The 17122-nt window shown below is 39.7% G+C and overlaps 2 protein-coding genes across 2 annotated transcripts; both read right to left on the bottom strand.

Moving 5' to 3' along the window:
• Positions 1-1506: 1506 nt before the first annotated feature.
• On the bottom strand, positions 1507-4439 carry LOC130742733 (probable inactive receptor kinase At1g48480). The gene is made up of 2 exons (XM_057594834.1): positions 2940-4439; positions 1507-2469 (listed from the first exon to the last, which is right to left on the bottom strand). Exons 1-2 carry the CDS (start codon positions 4285-4287, stop codon positions 1850-1852), a joined length of 1968 nt encoding a protein of 655 aa, XP_057450817.1. The 5' UTR covers positions 4288-4439; the 3' UTR covers positions 1507-1849.
• An 8749-nt stretch (positions 4440-13188) lies between these two features.
• LOC130744160 (uncharacterized) lies at positions 13189-13605 on the bottom strand. Its single transcript, XM_057596348.1, has one exon. The coding sequence runs from the start codon at positions 13603-13605 to the stop codon at positions 13189-13191; it is 417 nt and encodes a 138-aa protein (XP_057452331.1).
• Positions 13606-17122: the final 3517 nt, after the last annotated feature.

Here is a 17122-nt window from a genome sequence, read left to right as displayed (position 1 = left end):
ATCATTGCGTGGGTGGTAAGCATTCTTCAATTCCATTGACAAAGCCTCATTTCTTTACTTGGTACAAGTCGATCTCACACCCCCTGGTGGTCCCTCTTGAAATTAGATGTTTTGTGGTAGTAATTCTTGTGGTACGAAATAATAATTCCCCTTATGTTGTTTCATATTTTAAGAAATTGTGTATATGAAATAAACATGTATGTTGTGTTTGATAACAATTTTATTTTAGGTTATTCTTGAGCAATTGAGGGAATTGAGTACTATTACAATTGACCCTAATGAGACGCTAGAACATATCTTGGAAGCAAACCAGCGTATGCACTCTATCATAGAGGAAAATTTGCAACTTGAAGGTGATGATGATGATAGTGGCAGTGGAGATAGAGGTCAAGGTGGAGGTGGAGGTGGCGGTGGTGGTGACAAAAAGAGGAAAAAGATGAGAACCGAAGCCTCTAGCTCTCAGCGTATTTACGATGACTTTAATTTTATGTTGGATGAATGTAATTCTGTTATTTAGGATGGTTTTGGATCTTTCTAGTTTTATTTAGAATGTTTGTGGATGCAAGAAATTTAGATGTTCTTATTGTATGTTAACATCACACTTTCAGGGTGCGTGGTCAACGCACTTTTCAAATGCGATACGACTCAGGATCTGAAACAGAAACAAAACGAAACAGAATATGAAACAGAAACAGAAGCTAAGATTGAGCAGATTAAAAATAGAATCAGAAACAGAATACACATAAACAAAAGATATCTTGTAAGATATCTTAAATAGAATGGAAGAAGATTTGTGTGAAAAGAAGAATTGGAGAAAACCTATTTATAGAACCAAAAAATGCATAGGAAATAACAGAATATTTAATGTTTTTGGCCAGTTCATAAGTTACGATCAAAGTGGTCGGTGCGTTACTAACGCACTTTCAAAGTGCGTCAAGCTCGCACTTGCACAGTGCGTCACTATCGCACTCTCCTACTGCATTTGCATCACACTTTGTAAGTACGATGCACACGCATGCGCATACACTTTGTAAGTGCGTTCTATAGGGATGTTTTCGGATTTCTTGACATTTCAACGGTACAAATATATGTGGAGGGTTTGAATAATAATTTCATTTAAAATATCTCTTAAACCTTTTAAAAATAAATCAGTGGCATAAACTATATTAAAAAGTGTGTAAACTATATTGAAAAGTGTGTTGCCAGCATTTATGTTTTGCACATATGGCATTCCCTCCGGATCTTAGATTTCAATATTTCATAGAATCACTTTGAGAATCCACACACACAGTACATACTTACTCTAAGTAAAGGTCATCTATATTCTTAACTCTTTTTCCTTGTGATGTGAGCACTAATTTTAAAACAACTGCCAAGAGGAGGATGAATCAATCAAAGTTGGTGCCCGGTATAAATCATCATCTATCTTTACCAAGGTATGATGATTAAGTTTGCAACAAAAGTTTTAGGTAACAACTAAAGAGGCCGTATATTCCACCGATGAGATTTAGCAACCAACCAATGACAACGACTATAAATCTCAATCACAAGTTTACAGCAGGCAAAAGTCTTCCGCAAAAGCAAAAGCCAAAGCCAAAGACATGTTAAAAGCAAAAGTAATAATTACATCAACTAGAATCCAACAACAATAGAACTAATGAAACAATGGGAAGGGAAATGGAGATTCAAGGAGAAAAGGAGGAAATTCAACAAAGAAATTTGAGGCCCAGGATACAGAATACAAACATACGTACATCATCATTTAGAAAGTAAATATAGGCAGTGACTCTGATGAAGCAGAGTCCACCAAGTAACATGGTGGCAACTCATGGAGAAGATAGACAATCAATCACAATTTTATATCATTGATCTGATCATGTTGGATTTGATCTTGGTCCTCTTTCAAGTTCGACCGACATAACTCTTCTATGCTCCTAGTTACTTCAGCGATTGAAGGACGCCTATCAGGGTATGGGGCAGCACAATCAACAGCAAGTTGCAACAACTGAACCATCTCCTCTTCAACATTCTGATACCTAAGGAGCTCAAGATCAAAGACCTCAGAAGTCCACTCTTCCCTAACCACGGATTGAACCCATCTTGGGAGGTCTACTCCTTCCTCATTTAGGAGAGCATGGGTAGGTGCTTTCCCAGTTAGAAGTTCCAAGAGTAACACGCCAAAGCTGTACACATCTGCCTTTTGAGATACTTTGCGGGGATCAGTTACCTCAGGCGCACGGTAGCCAGCAACACGGTTGGGGGTAGATGAGGGGCCAACAAGGTGTGCAAGGCCAAAATCAGATACTTTGGCCTCATATGATTTGGTTAGGAGGATATTAGATGCCTTTATATTCCCATGGGAAACATTAGGCCCTTGTGAATGCAAGTACTCAATGCCACGAGCAGCTCCAAGTGCAATCCCTGATCTGATTTCCCAATTCAGTGGTGTCCTACCCGCCCCTTTGTTTCCTGTAATAAAAAGTCAGAAACATCATTGTACCATAGTTCATGCCCATGAATGAGACCCTGGTTTCAGGCTGTGTTAAGTGTTTCACATAGTTCCACTTCCCGTCAAGCCTATGGGATTGCAAGTTGTGAAAAAAAAAAAAGAACTTTAACCTCTGAATCATCACCATGCACTAGTACTTACTACTAATTGCTTAAGCCTAACAGCGGATTGACAAAATTCAGATAACTAGCCATTTTTGTGATCCAATGGGACCTAAAAGACACTATGCTGATTCACAAACCCCAGATGGGATGTAAGATGAAACAAGACAGCTACATCTCAGAATCTAATTCCAAAAGCATGCTACCCCTTCTATAGTCAGATCAGATGCAATTGCAATACAATCAACAGGAATAGCTTATGGACCAAGTTACACAAATTAAAAATGAGAGAATCAAAGTAAAGAAGAGAAATGTATTGAAAAGCTGACCATGCAAAAGCGCAGATAAGCTCCCCATTGGCATGTAATCATAAACAAGCAGCTTTTCATCCCTGCTGAAATAGTAAGCCCTGAGAGGGACCAAACTCTGATGATCCATCGCCCCCACGGTTTCAATCTTGTCCTTGAACTCCTTCTCAGAAATTGTCACATCCTTCAACCTTTTCACAGCAACCACCAGTCCAGTCTCCAGAACTGCCTTGTATGCCGTCCCGAAAGTCCCTTTCCCCAACACCTCAGCCGAAGCTCTCAGCAAATCCTCCAGATCAAACCCCCTAGCTGAATTGCCAAAAAACACCAGCTTCTTAGCCCCAACACCATTGGCTTCCACCTTGTTGATGGTGGCCGCCGCAGCTGAGTACCCATTGCCATTACCATTACCATTACCATTACCAATGCCGTTCTCCACATCGTGAAGCGACTTCTCAGCAGGAACTTCGGATTCAGGATGCTTGACGGTGGCCACATCAACGGTGCTGGTCTTGTTGCTGCTCTTGTTCCTGCACAGAAACATCAAAAGGAAAGCAAGCAACAGAAGACCCACAACGGATCCAATAACGATCCCGGCAATGGCACCGCCGGACAACTTGTTTCCTCCGGTGGCGGCATTGTCGGTTCCAGGGCAGAGAGAAAGGGGTTTGCCACAGAGTGAATTTCCGAGAAAGGAATCTGAAGTGAATCTCTGGAGCTTGAGGGGGACAGAGCCGTTAAGGAGGTTGTTGGAGACATTGAACTGGTCCAGATCAAGGTGGTTCAACTCCGGGATAGGACCAGAAAGCTGGTTGTTATCGAGGAAGAGGGTTTTGAGCTTGACGAGGGTGTCAAAGGCGGCGGGGAAGTCGCCGGAGAAGTTGTTGGAGGCCATATTGAGGCGGACGAGTTCGGGCAAGCGGAAGAGGAAGGGTGGGATTTGGCCGGAGAACAAGTTGCCCTGCAAGTAAAGGTTGCGGAGGTCAAGGCAGGAGGCGAGATCTGAAGGGAGGGTGCCGGTGAGGGCGTTGAAACGGAGGCTGAGGGTGCGGAGGTGGGTGAGATTACCAAATATTCCGAGGGGTAGTTGGCCGGAGAGAGCGACGGCGGGGAGGTGAAGCTCGACGACGTGGTCATGGTGGCATTGGACGCCGGCCCAATCGCAGGGGCTGGTGTTGGTGGCGTTCCAGAAAAGGGTTCGACCGCCGACGGTGGAACGGAGGGCGAGCAATGCGGCTCGCTCGGAATCCAGATCTGATACTGATACTGATACTGATAGTGTTGTGTGTGGAAGGAATAGAAGAAGAAGAAGAAGAAGAAGAAGAAGAGTGAGGGTGTGCCTGTGAGGTAGCACTAGCAGCATCGCCATTGCTCACAGAACACACAAGTTTCAGAGTTTCGATGATGCCACTATGCATTGCAATGCAATGCAATGCTACTTAATTATGGAGGCTTGTGGAAGGTTCCGGGAGAGAGAAGGAAAGAAAGAGAAAGAGCATCCAATTCCAAAGGTTGAGCTGTAGTTCTGGATGTTGTAGAGTAAAGTGAGTAGTCAACTGCTCCTTCCTTTTGTCTTTTCTTTTACCAAAAACTTACTAGGTTTTTTTTTTTTTAATTGGTGTTTTCTTTCGGAAGTAATCTTGTTCGAGCCGGGAACATTCACATCATGGTAGAGCTAACTCTCCCGGTGGGAAATAAACTTACTAGGTCAATCCTAATTAAAACTATTGGTCAATTTTTTAACTAATCAATACTTACTAAAAATATTCATTTGTCTCCGAATGATAACTCAAGTGGTAAGAACTAGAGACATAAGGATTGGGTGAAATGAAGGGTTCAAGATTCGAACCCTGAAAATGAATAATTTACTAACATTATTAATAACTAGCATTTTCCTATAAAAAAAACTAAAAATATTGATTTTGCAATTATTGATAAGTAACTACTTATTATTTTTAATTCTTTATCAGGATTTTAATGACATTAATTAAGATCATGATAATCAATATCAGTTATTATGGAAAATTTAGATAAGTTTTTTATTTTCATTTTGTCAAGTTCTTTTTTTTTTTTACATCAGAAAGATAAATTGCACCCGCGTTGGAATTGATCCTGGACCTCCCCCTACCCAACTCATATGTCCCCAACTCTTACCGCTTGAGCTATCTTACGGAGACAATCAAGTTCTTTCTTGAAATAATAACAAATAGACTTTATTTCTAAATGAAATAATATTTATTAAGACTTAATTGTTAAATTTTAAAATAAATTGAATACATATTACTACATGATTGAAGAACTTAATGAAATAGATGTAAGGAACTTTATGTAAGTTATTGATACCAACAGGCAACAACTATTAGAAGGGTTGTGACATGTGAGTTTATCCCTTTCACCATCTATAAACTTTTTCTATTTTTTCTTTTACAACAAGTAGGTGATACATTAGTTTTTAATAATGCATTCACAACAAATAAAGTGCAATAAATTATTTCATCTTCTTTTATTTTTTTCTTGACAAAATATTTCCACACACGTACCATAAATCTCGGCATGTAGTTTTTTTAATAGAGTTGCAAATGATTTATAAATTATAATAAATAAATTATTCCCATACCGACACTTAACTTAGTGTTTTTTTTTTTTAAACTAACTCTTAGTTGATTTCTGCTTTATTTATTTATTTATGATAAATGGACAACCACCGGTGGATTTATAAAAGGGAATGATGTCATACCAACTGGCAACCGCCAAAATGCCATCTGTTTGAGCCTTTGAGATATTATATGATTCTCCAGCTATCTGTATATTAATACTATATTAGTACGGTGGATGTTATGGTGCAAGTGCAACCTAGGTCTTGCACCATGCAAGAGCCAATTTTACCTGTTATAACAGGTGAAAGTTACCTGCTGAAAAAATATTTAAAAAGACATTTTACAAAAATATCCACCTCTCTTTCCTTTTCTCCATCCTTGTCCTCCACCGCAGCTCTCCTCCCTCTACCACCATCTCCCCTCATCCCATGCACATCCTAAGAACCCAAATAGTTCTGTTACTGTAGCCTTGCACCACCGAGATCCCCGCCGGAAAAAGGCACACAAACTAAATCCTCAGCCAGAAAACCCACGCGAATCCAGATCTCAGCATCCCCTTCGACATTGAGGTCGATGTGGCGGAGAGACCCGCCGTGGATTGTAGCAGAGGGACCCTAGTTTGGTGTGCAGGACCCTGGATTGTAGCGGAGGGATCTGCAGCTCCTCCTCCCTCTACCATCATCTCCCTCATCTCTCTAGCTGATTGGTGTTTTTTAAGAAATGGGTTTGGTTTTTGTTACATAGTGGGTTCATTTTTCTGGGTTAGAGTGGTAGTAGCTGGGGGTGGAGGGATTCTTTATCGTGGAAACCAAGTCTACATTGCTACAAGTCCTTGAAGTTGCAGAGCAAGCATCAAACCCAGAAGCAGGAACCAACCCAGAACCAAATCCTGTGTCAAACTTTCCCAACTGGGGCCACCCGTTTACAAAACCCGTGTAGAGAGAAAACAAATTGAGCAAATTAAACTTATGGGGGTGTTTTCAATACTGTATGTATATTATTAAGAAAATTTAAGATTTTAGTGGGGACTGAATTGGAATGATGTTATTAACTGGGTTGATGTTCATATTATTTGGAGTGAAAACAAAAAGTTGATTAGAGAAGTTGTACGTATGAAGAAGGAACTGCCACCGCATATAACCCAAAAAATTTCTCTTGCTGGATTTTGGATTTACAGAACCATATATCTGTTTGATTGTTGTGTTTGGGAAAAGGGGATTGATGGTGGTTGATTTGGTGGTGGTCAAGACCTTTGGTCATGGGGTATTTGGGCTGAGATTCAGTTCTAGACGGCGGAATTCCGGCAATTGCGGCGGCAACAGTTGGTGGTGAGGTTTGAGTTGAGGGAGAAATGCATTAGAGGGGTTTTATTGTAAAAAGCAAAATAAAATTATAATAAAATACAAATATAAGATTACAAGTTTAACAGGTTGCACATATAGGATCTAAAGGGAATATTCCATTTCAGTGGTTATAAATGTATCTTGCACCGGTGCAAGACTCAACTTGTATTGCACCTTATCCTTCACCTATTAGCTCATTTTCAAAAAAAAAAATATTAGCTCAAGAAAATCATAGGTTTAGACGTTTAGCCAGTGTTTGGCCCAACTTTTTTATAGCTTAAAAGTAAAAGTTGGACCAAACAAAATTTTAAAAAAGTTCTTAAAATATAAACTTATTTTTTATGAAGGAAATTTTAAAAGAAGATCTTAAATTAAAAGTTAATCTAAGTAACTTTTATCTATTAAGCTTCTTTTTTTTTGTCATCTACCTTTATTCCACTTCCCTAGCCTCCCCATCCACCATCATCATCCTCATCCTGGGCAACATCAAACTCATCTCTTCTCACATCTTCATTATCCTGAGGAACATCAAACATCCGCTCTTTTAATTATCACCATGAGCAAGATTTTTTTTTTAATTATCACCAAAGAGCAAGATCTAGATGCCCAGGTTAAACTTGTTGAAGCTGCAAACAAGATCTTCCTCAATTGCAGCAGCCCACTAGTGGCCATAAACCAGTTTTTTTTTTCTTTTTTCAAAAACAATGAATTGCCAGATCTAGAAAGATCACTGGAGAGAAGTAACATTCAAATTACTTTGGTGGTTTTGGAGAGATCAATATTTGACTTGAACAGAAGATAAAAGAGGAAAGCCCCAATTTAGTTTAGAAGTCAAGATCAGCATCCATAACACTGCTTAACCGGAGAAGAAGACAATAAGAGAACAGCCCCAATTTGATTCCCATGTTCAAGTTCTTTAATTCTAATAGGTGTGAAGGGGTTAACGTGAAGATAAATTTGGATATGAGCAAAGGAGAATATACTATGCTATGAATTTGGTTTTATTGTTTCAGCTATCTCAAATTTTATGGGCGCTGATTGTGGGTGGGCAGTAGATGGGCATGGCAAATAACTGAATAATTTCAAAATGATCTTCTTAAAAAAAAAAATTGACAAACAACTTTTTACTTTTTATTTTAGGCCTTATTTTCAACTTTTACTTTTAAGCTATAAAAAAGCTGGGTCAAACACTACTTTACTGTCAACATTATAAGCTACGTAAGCTGTTGGTAAATTCGCAAGTGTATAAATCCGCCCGGTTTTAATTATCGAACCATAAGGATTGTGAGTGACTAAGTTCAGCTTAAGCCTTGAGTTTGAAGGTTTGTTTTATTGAATAAGATATATGTCGAAGTAGTATTAAAGAAAAAGGAAAATAAAAAGACAATTCAGAAATGAAAGATGCTTTGGGTTCTTGTTCAACTAGTCAATTCAAGCACATCATTCTAAGCACATGAACTCGTAAATCTCTCTTTGATGCTATAGCCTAAGCAACTACCTATCGATGTCTCGCATAGATAATTCTTTCAAACCAAAAGATAAGCTCAATTCCTTGTGTACTTAAACATTTGTTTGAAGCATAAAGATTATAATGTTCAGGCCAACAAACCCCAACCCTTCCTCTATTCCTAGTAGCCAAGAAAGAAGGGGTAATCTCAAACCGGTTCCCTAATCTATAACAAACTTTCGTTCTGATTATAGAAAAGCATAAAGCAAGCATGCATACAAGCTTAGATGTCAGAAAATGGGATTCAAGGGAAAAAGAAGAACATGTGGGAAAGAACTTAAGATTATAACTTAAAGATGAAAAGTCTTACAAGAAAACAAAAGCAAAAGAAGAGATTAGTGTCATGCTTGGCTAAGAACCTGAATTACAAGCTTGGAAGCCCTCTCTCACTCTCCTAGATGATCATCTACCTCTGAATTTTATAAAGTATGAAAAAGATACAAAAGAAAATGACTAGAATCCTATTTATAGGCAAAAGGGTCGAGCAGGGGCGCTCAAGCACTGCACTGGGGCGCCTGAGCGCCCATATAACAGAACCAAGTTTCCGTACTACTAGAAGGCTGGCGCTTGAGCGCCAGCCCATGCGCCAGACACACGTTCTGATAGTCTTTTTGGCTTCTTGTAACCCCCCTTTGAATGTTTCCATCAATTCTTCCAGCTTTTTGGCCTCCCCTCTCCATGAGTTACCAGCTGAAATACTTAAGGACCAAGACAAGGAGAAATATCAAGAAATTCAAAGGGTTTTTAAGCACAATAGTCCTCACAATTCAATGGAAAACACATGCAAGACCTAAACTTTATAAAAATGCAAGAAAGTCCCTTATAAAACTACATAATTACCAAAACTAAAAAAAAACTCAAATAAATATAAAAATGCATGAGAATGCATGAAACACTACATCAGACACAAGAAAAAGACTCAAAACTAGCAAAGAAAAACCCTAAAAACATCATATAAATCCTGGTCATCATAAGCACAAAAAAAACATTATAAGCTACGCGTATTAAGTTAATGATACCGAGTAAAACCATACTTGTTTCATTTCAAATACAACATAGATTTTTTAAAAAAATACAACATAACTTCAGTTAAATATGTTCGGGGTCCCTGAACTATAGTGAGAAATTAATTTTCACCCTTGAATTGGCATGTCAGCAGTCCTTTTTAGGGTTAGGTAGTAGGCAAGGTTGGCCCAATGGTAAAGCCACTCAAACAAGCGCTTTAGGCCTCCAATTTTTTTTTTACAAAGTACAAAAGGCCTCAAATTTTTTTTAATAAGTCAAAAAGGCCCCAAAAAAAGACATCACTTTAAAGTTTGCTTTAGGCCCCCGGACCAGCCCTTGTAGTAGGAGTGCGACAACGGTGCGGTGGAAGAAGAAAAGATAGGGTGTAAGAGGGAAGTGATGGGGGTGGAAATTGTGGGCATCTAGAGATGGAGATAGAGAGTTTGAACAAATCTAAATTTCTAATTATTTATTTTTAATAATATTTTAGTTTTTTTTTAGTTTTAGTCTCTCTGTATATTTTATAGTGTAATTAAAATAATTTAAAACTAGGAAAAAAATAACATGTTAAAGTTTACTTACATGCTAGCATGCCAACCCAGTTTTGTATCTGGTAAAAGGATGAAAATCAAACAATTTTACAAGTTAAGGGATGAACAACCACGAAACTTTAGTTTGGGGACAAAAATCAATTTCTCGCTATAGTTCAGGGACCCCAAACATATTTTGGTAGCTGATAGTTGAAAAAGTACCTAATTATTTTTTACAGCAAAAAGAAAAACTAACTAAACTACATTTTTTTTTGGACGAATAGAAGCGACAAGAGCTGAATCTCAGTGGATCGTGGCAGCAAGACCACTCTGCCACTTAAAAAACCTCGTCGCGTATTTAAGTCGTCTACAAAAGATTCTACCCGCCGCTCGATGGGAATTGCACTTCAAGGCGTCTCGCAAGGTGCATCCACCCAACGGGTGTCGCCAACGGCACGTGCCTTTGGGGAGCATAAGCCCCCTACTACTGGTCGGCAAACAAACAGCGGGCGCACGCATCGCTCTAGCCTGGATTCTGACTTAGAGGAGTTTAGTCATAATTCAACGCACGGTAGCTTCGCGCCACGGGCTTCTCAACCAAGCACGATGTGTAACGCCCGGGGCCAACGAGGGCGGGGAGTGATCGTCGGTGCAGTGAGGCACAGACAAGGAGCGGCTCCTGACAGAGTTCTAGGCGGAGGGGCACATGAATGAACCGATCTCACACCCGAACAAGAGGTATTCCGAGACTGTATATGGATGGACTATACAGTTGAGGAGGGCATAAAAGATTTGATTGATACTACTTATGACAACAAGTTGCAACTTCTTTTCGGGAGCCCAACTCATAAGAACTTCATGGTTAAGTGTGCTTGCCTTGGAGTAATATTGAAATGGGTGACCTCCTGGGAAGTTTTCTCGGGAAGTGCGCAAGTGAGGACAAAGCGCACTGAAAAAACTCGTGTTGTTATAGTGGGGTCAGTCGCCAAGTCAGGATGTTACACGATGACCAAATGTGCGAATCAACGGTTCCTCTCGTACTAGGTTGAATTACTATTGCGACACTATCATCAGTAGGGTAAAACTAACCTGTCTCACGACGGTCTAAACCCCTAACTAAACTACATAAATTTTACAAAAAAAAAAAAACTCAACTACATAACTGTAAAAAAATGTTTGGTAAAACTAACTGTTAAACAAGCTTAAATTGTAAAATAGCATATTTATATATATTTTTTTTACATTCAACATTACTTTATTTGCACATCAATACCTATATGAAATTAAAATATTAAAATAATTACACTTTAAATATTTTAATTTTATTTTAAACCATCATCTCAAAAATGAAGATTTTGTAGGCATGGAAATTTATGAAGATCATGTACCCATCCACGAGTGGCCCTATCAAGGTTGTTCTTGATTGATATCCATTCTTGTTTTCTCTCTTTTTTGTTTCTGTACTGTTTTTTTTTTTCATCTTTTCCTCATAGTAGTCTCTTATATTATTGAATCTTGGGCTTTGTTCCCCTCGGATATATATATATTTAGTTTTTCCAAAAAAATATAATATTAATTTTTAATTTATATTGTTTTTATATTATAGTGGGATGCACTTTCTGACAGTTTACTTTAACCGCTACTATTTACATCTTTTTGAGTATTTTTAATGTACATTTATTAGGTTTTTGAAAGAAAAATGTCTTGAATGTTTTCAACTCAGATACCACTCGATTTTCGCCTTCACCATCCACCATTCATGATTCTTCTCTTTCTTTGATTCTCCATCTGCAATCCCTCATCCATCGATGGCTTCCCCCTCAGCTTAATTCATTATTAAAGTTTGCCTCACAATCAATCGCTTAGCCTAATAAAATATTATTTGAATCTTTAATAGTTATTAATGACATTAAATAATTAACATAAGTTAATTGTAATTTTTTTGAAAATAATTACGGTATTAATTTGACATTTAGTGGTTTTTGATGATATTAGAATAATTAATAACAATCAATTGTAACTTTTCTACTATTAAGATGTATGCTGACAAAGTCTTTTTTAATTGATTATGGTTATTCTTAATACAAAAAAAAGTTGAATGTACTATCTTACGTTCAAAACGATACTCCCTCCGTCTCTAATAATAAGCTAACATTGAGACCTATGTGGTGTCACTTAATATCAGTGTTTGCAGAACCGGACCGGACCGGTCAAATCGGTTCAACCGTGAACCGTTGGTGAGGACGGTTCGGTTTGCTCAGAAACCCGTAGAACATGCAAACCGGACAGGAACTGGTGGAACCGGAAAAAGCCGGCAAAACCGGTTTAGGGCGGTTCAACTAAATTAAGTTGTTTTGTATTTTTTTAAGCAGAGGTGAGGGCACAGGGCCCTGGTATATTACCCACCCATTCAAATCTGTTAGAATATAATATAAAACCATTAAAGTGGCCCTTACCCTGGATTGGAATACCTTGACCGCTACCTACATACAGTTTCTGATTAAGATGACTCAAATTAGAATAAGACGTGAGATTACCTCGTGATGCTGCAACATGAGATGATGCTCCAGTGTCCATGTACCAGGTGCTGTCCGGAGGAGCAAGTGTCATGGTGTGCATGGCAGTGGCAATGTCAGTGGGCACAGGGGAGGACGAAGCAACACGTGCCTGAGGACGCTGACCCAGAATGCCTGGTTGCCGAGGAGGAGCAGAAGGACGAGTCCACTGAGATGTAGGGTATGGACACGGAGGCATGGCCCATGGAGGTGGGGCCCAACCCCAATGCTGGTACGGGTAGTACTGCTGCTGAGGTGGCATCGGAGGAGAGGAGCCCTGGGAGGTGCCACTACGGGTTCCTCCACCGTTGCCACGATTCCCACCATGACCCTTAGAGTTGTTGGATCGATAACGGTTGGAGGACCGACGGTCAGAGCTCTAAGAGGAGGCATCCGAAGGACGCGACTGAGCAGCAACATAGGCAGCAGGAGGCTCAGCAGGTTTAAGCTTAGCCATACCGGCTTCTTCCAAGGTAAGCATGGAGCGAGCCTGATGAAAGGAGGGGAGCGGATTGCTCTGGCGAATCAAGGTAGCAACACCCTTGTAAGCATCAGTGAGGCCGGAGATGAGCTGCAAAACCAGACGGTGATTGTTCACAGGAGCACCGACATCACGGAGCTGGTCAGAAAGCGTCTTCAGACGTTGACAGTAGGCGGCCACAGTCGGAAATGCTTCCATGCGAATAGTAGAGAACTCCTGCTCTAGGGTGACAGCACGAGCGTTCTGATTATCCTAGAAAATATCAGCCAAACGCGTCCAAGCAGTGAGAGCGGTGGAGTCAGGCTCCATGATGGTAGTCATGAGGTCAATAGAGATGGTGGCATAAATCCACTGAAGGACCGTGGCATCCAAAGTGATCCACAACTCGTAAGTAGGGTCAGTGGCAAGCGGAGGAGGCTTGTCCGCAGTAGGGACAATGGGATGCAGAACCCGGTGAGAACGGGCGTGAATGAGGAAAAGCTCCGCCCATGTGCCATAGCGATCAGTCTCCACGTCAAGCATAAGAGGAATGTGATTCCTAATGTTTGTAACAGCAAGCGCCGGGTGGAAATCAGGTTTAGCCGGCGGGGCAGGAGAGGCCACAGGGGTGACTGCCGGAGAAGTGGTGACGGGCACGGAGGTGCTGTCCGAGGTGGCTTGAGAAGACATGACGGCGAGGAGTTTGGCCTTGCAAAGGAAAATAGGTTTTTTTTTTAATATAATATAAAACCATTAAAGTTGCCCTTACCCAACAGCTAAAGCTTTTGGGATAAGTGGTTGTTTGACATAGCAAAGGAAAATAGGTTTTTTTTTTTAACTGGTAGTTGAACCGGATATGGTCGAACCGAGTGGTGCGGTCTGGGCAAACCGGTCGGGTGGAATGATAGGCACGCGGGTCGGGTTTGTAATGGTAGCAGACCCACGCGTTTGAAACGACAGCGGAAGTTAGCAGATCTGGAGCGGCGCTTGCGGGGCAAGGGACGATGGCGTCCGGCGGCGGGCTCAGGTACGATAGCGGCGGAGGGGGAGGCTGGGTCCGGCGGCGCGAGTGGCGGCTGTGGACGCGGGTCCTCACGCAGGCATAAGAAGGAAGTATGGCGTGAAGAAACCCAGCGCGCTTGGGCTCGCAGTGGTGGTGCGAGTGGCCGGCGGCGGCTCTGGAAGAGAGGAGCGGCGGTGGGCGGCGCGGGGGAGACAGCGGCTGACGATGGGGAAGGAGAGCAAAAGGGAGGCAGCGACTGCTGTAGGGAAAGAAAGGAGATTAAGAAAGCAGATCAGAAAAAGAAATTAGGTTAGGATCTTTGTGCTCTGATTACCATGTCAAACAACCACTTATCCCAAAAGCTTAAGCTGTTGGGTAAGGGCCACTTTAATGGTTTTATATTATATTCTAACAAAATCAATGACCATCCATGAGCAATCCATGACAAGCCCCTGGTATATTACCATCCATGAGCAATCCCCACGCAACAAACCCACCCATTCAAATCAATCACAAGCCTCTGGTATATTACTTCAACAGATAAGAATGAGATGGAAAGTGGAAGAGGATCTAGAGAAGAAAATGCAATTTGTATCCTTCTCATTATCGCAGTATTGTGGCTGCTAAGATGGAGAAGATGTGAACATGAAAGTTAACTAAATATTAGGCTTTAAATCTATTGTGGGTTAGGCCATATCACTCATCAGATTTTATTGGGCTGTCAAATTGAGTTAGAAATCTTTTCAGAAGAACTAAATTGAATAGGAGGATATGTGAATCAAAAGTCTATATAATACTTTTCAACAAAAAACAAAAACAAAAAAACAAAATTTACATAGACCCTCTAAAACATTTTACTGTTTTTTTTTACGTTAACTTTTAAAATTTAGTAATACTTTAAAAACAAAACAAAAAAATAATATTACAGTGGTTGAAAAGAGTATTTATTTTCATATATATGTTGTATAATATTTATTTAACTATCACCGGTTCCACCTCGGTTCGACCCCGGTCCGACCTTTAAACCTTAAACTGATACCCTCACCGGTTCGATGACCGGTTCGGTTCTGTGAACATTGCTTAATATAAATGACTTATGCAAAAGTTAATATTATTTTTCATATTTATCCTTGCATTTATTGATTTTCCAATTTCAAAATTTTGAAATTGATACTCACTTTTATTCTCTTTCCTCCTAGTACTACTCACTTAAATAGGGGTAAACATGAAAGATTGTACAATTTTTTTAAAAACCAATGCATCAATTAAGCCTTTCTTAATAAGTGTGATTTTTACAATTTTAGCTTATAATTATGGACGGAGGGAGTATCAAATATGCCATAAAAAGTTGATGTCAAATAGTTTTAAAGGATTGATTTGGAAATTAACTCAAAAAAAATTGTATTTTATGTTTTCATATTTCTATCTGAAAGATTAAAATGGTTTTGGTATATTGATTAAAGGGATAAATATGATTTTGGTCCCTGAACTTTGAGCGAGGACTGATTTTTGTCCCTCGCCGGAGTTACTTCTGAAAATAGTCCCTCTGGTTAGGGAACCCACCGTGCTTGGTCCTCGTCGAAGAGTTGCTCTAGCCACCGTGAATACATGACATTGCCACATCATTTAATAAGCTTATATGGAATTATTTTAATTTTTTATTTAAAAAATCAGGTTACATGTCAGATTTAATTTAAATCACTAGATGAAATTAAAAGCCCTTAAAGATTCAAAATCCCAATTTAATAAAACTTTCTCCTAAATCACTAAATAGCAGCATCTATTCAATTAGACCTAATAAAACATAAGTCAAAACCTAAAACTCCTTCTTCTTCTTCAACCTCTACCTGTCTCTACCACTTTGCTTCTTCAACCAATCTCGGTTCATTTCAAAACAAAGCAAAAACCACAAGATCCAAACCTCATTGTTGTAAAGATGCATTGTTGACCCAAAAGATCAAACTTTGGTTGCGGGTGTCACGTCGCTCACCCTCTGCAGCGACGACACACCCGCAACCTCCAACTTCAACAACCCATCTCAGCCACAATTGTCCCCCTTCATCAAAACCGTAACCAAAACCCCAACGTTCCCCTTCCAAAACCCCAAAAACAACAACCCCACACATTCGTGGAAAATAAACAACAGATCTAGGCCTCCATCCCTTCATATTGAAGAAGCCTTCAGAGTCGCCGCGAGCTACCCACCGTGATCCAGATCGAGCCGACGGCGTCGAGGGTTCTGATCTGGCATTCGCTCAAAAAGAAAAAGAGAAGGGTTTTGCAAAAGAAGAAGGTTGGTCAAAGAAGCGGGTTTTGGGCATCTGCATAGTAGATCTGTAGGTCTTTGGATAGATCTGTATCTAGGTCACGATCTTGATCCAGATCAGCTTCACCAATCAAATCTTACAGGGCAAAGGTCAAGATCGAAATGACGATCACGACCTGCACCTCCACCTCAGCCGTTTGGTAGTGGTTGATTTTCTAGCAACTACAGGATATTTTCTATAGCTATTGTCCTATTTTGGACACTATTGGAAGTTACTTCCCTGGGTTTGCATATTTAATGGAAAATCTTAATGTACCAAAGTTGTTTTTGGGATACTTGTTATCAGTTTGGCGATTATTTTGGAATTAGACATGTTTCTGGGTATCATATGTTGGTTTTGTTTTTAAACTAGAATTTTCGATTTTAGGAAAACAAAAATGAAGATGTTGAGGATCATGATATATATATCATTGAAGCTAAATAGAAGATGATAAGATGAAGATGATTAGTTGAAGCTTAAATCTCAAATTAAGGATTAGAGTTTAAAAAATTAGGGATTGATTTTTTTTTCTAGTTGAAATTTTGTGACGAAGATGAATAATAATGAAGATGAAGAAGGATGAAATAATGTTGAAAAACACAACTTTTCTAGATTTTACGGCAATTCATCATTTGTAAAGAGTTTTTTATTATTTTTTAACTTTTTTTATGATTCATTTTTAATAATAATTAATCTGATTAAGAAATTGAATAAATAAAGGAAAAGAAAAAAATTCCACGTCTGCTCATTAATTGACATGGCAGTGCCACGTATTCACGGTGGCCAAAGCAACTCTCCGGCGAGGACCAAGCACGATAGTTTCCCTAACCGGAGGGACCTTTTCTGGAAGTTACTCTAGCGAGAGATCAAAACCAGCCCTCGATCATAGTTCAGGGAC

Source organism: Lotus japonicus, chromosome 3 (assembly GCF_012489685.1).
Source record: "Lotus japonicus ecotype B-129 chromosome 3, LjGifu_v1.2".
NCBI lineage: Eukaryota > Viridiplantae > Streptophyta > Magnoliopsida > Fabales > Fabaceae > Lotus > Lotus japonicus.
The sequence above is the reverse complement of the archived record's forward strand: the minus strand, read 5'-3'. Positions and strand labels throughout refer to the sequence as shown.

What these genes read in the sequence shown, in the direction of transcription:
- LOC130742733 (XM_057594834.1), bottom strand. Translation starts at nt 4,287, where the DNA reads ATGGCGATGCTGCTAGTGCTACCTCACAGGCACACCCTCACTCTTCTT. An exon ending in CTTATCTGCGCTTTTGCATG is followed by an intron (nt 2,470 to 2,939) that starts GTCAGCTTTTCA and finishes TTTTTATTACAG; the next exon opens with GAAACAAAGGGGCGGGTAGG.
- LOC130744160 (XM_057596348.1), bottom strand. Translation starts at nt 13,605, where the DNA reads ATGTCTTCTCAAGCCACCTCGGACAGCACCTCCGTGCCCGTCACCACT.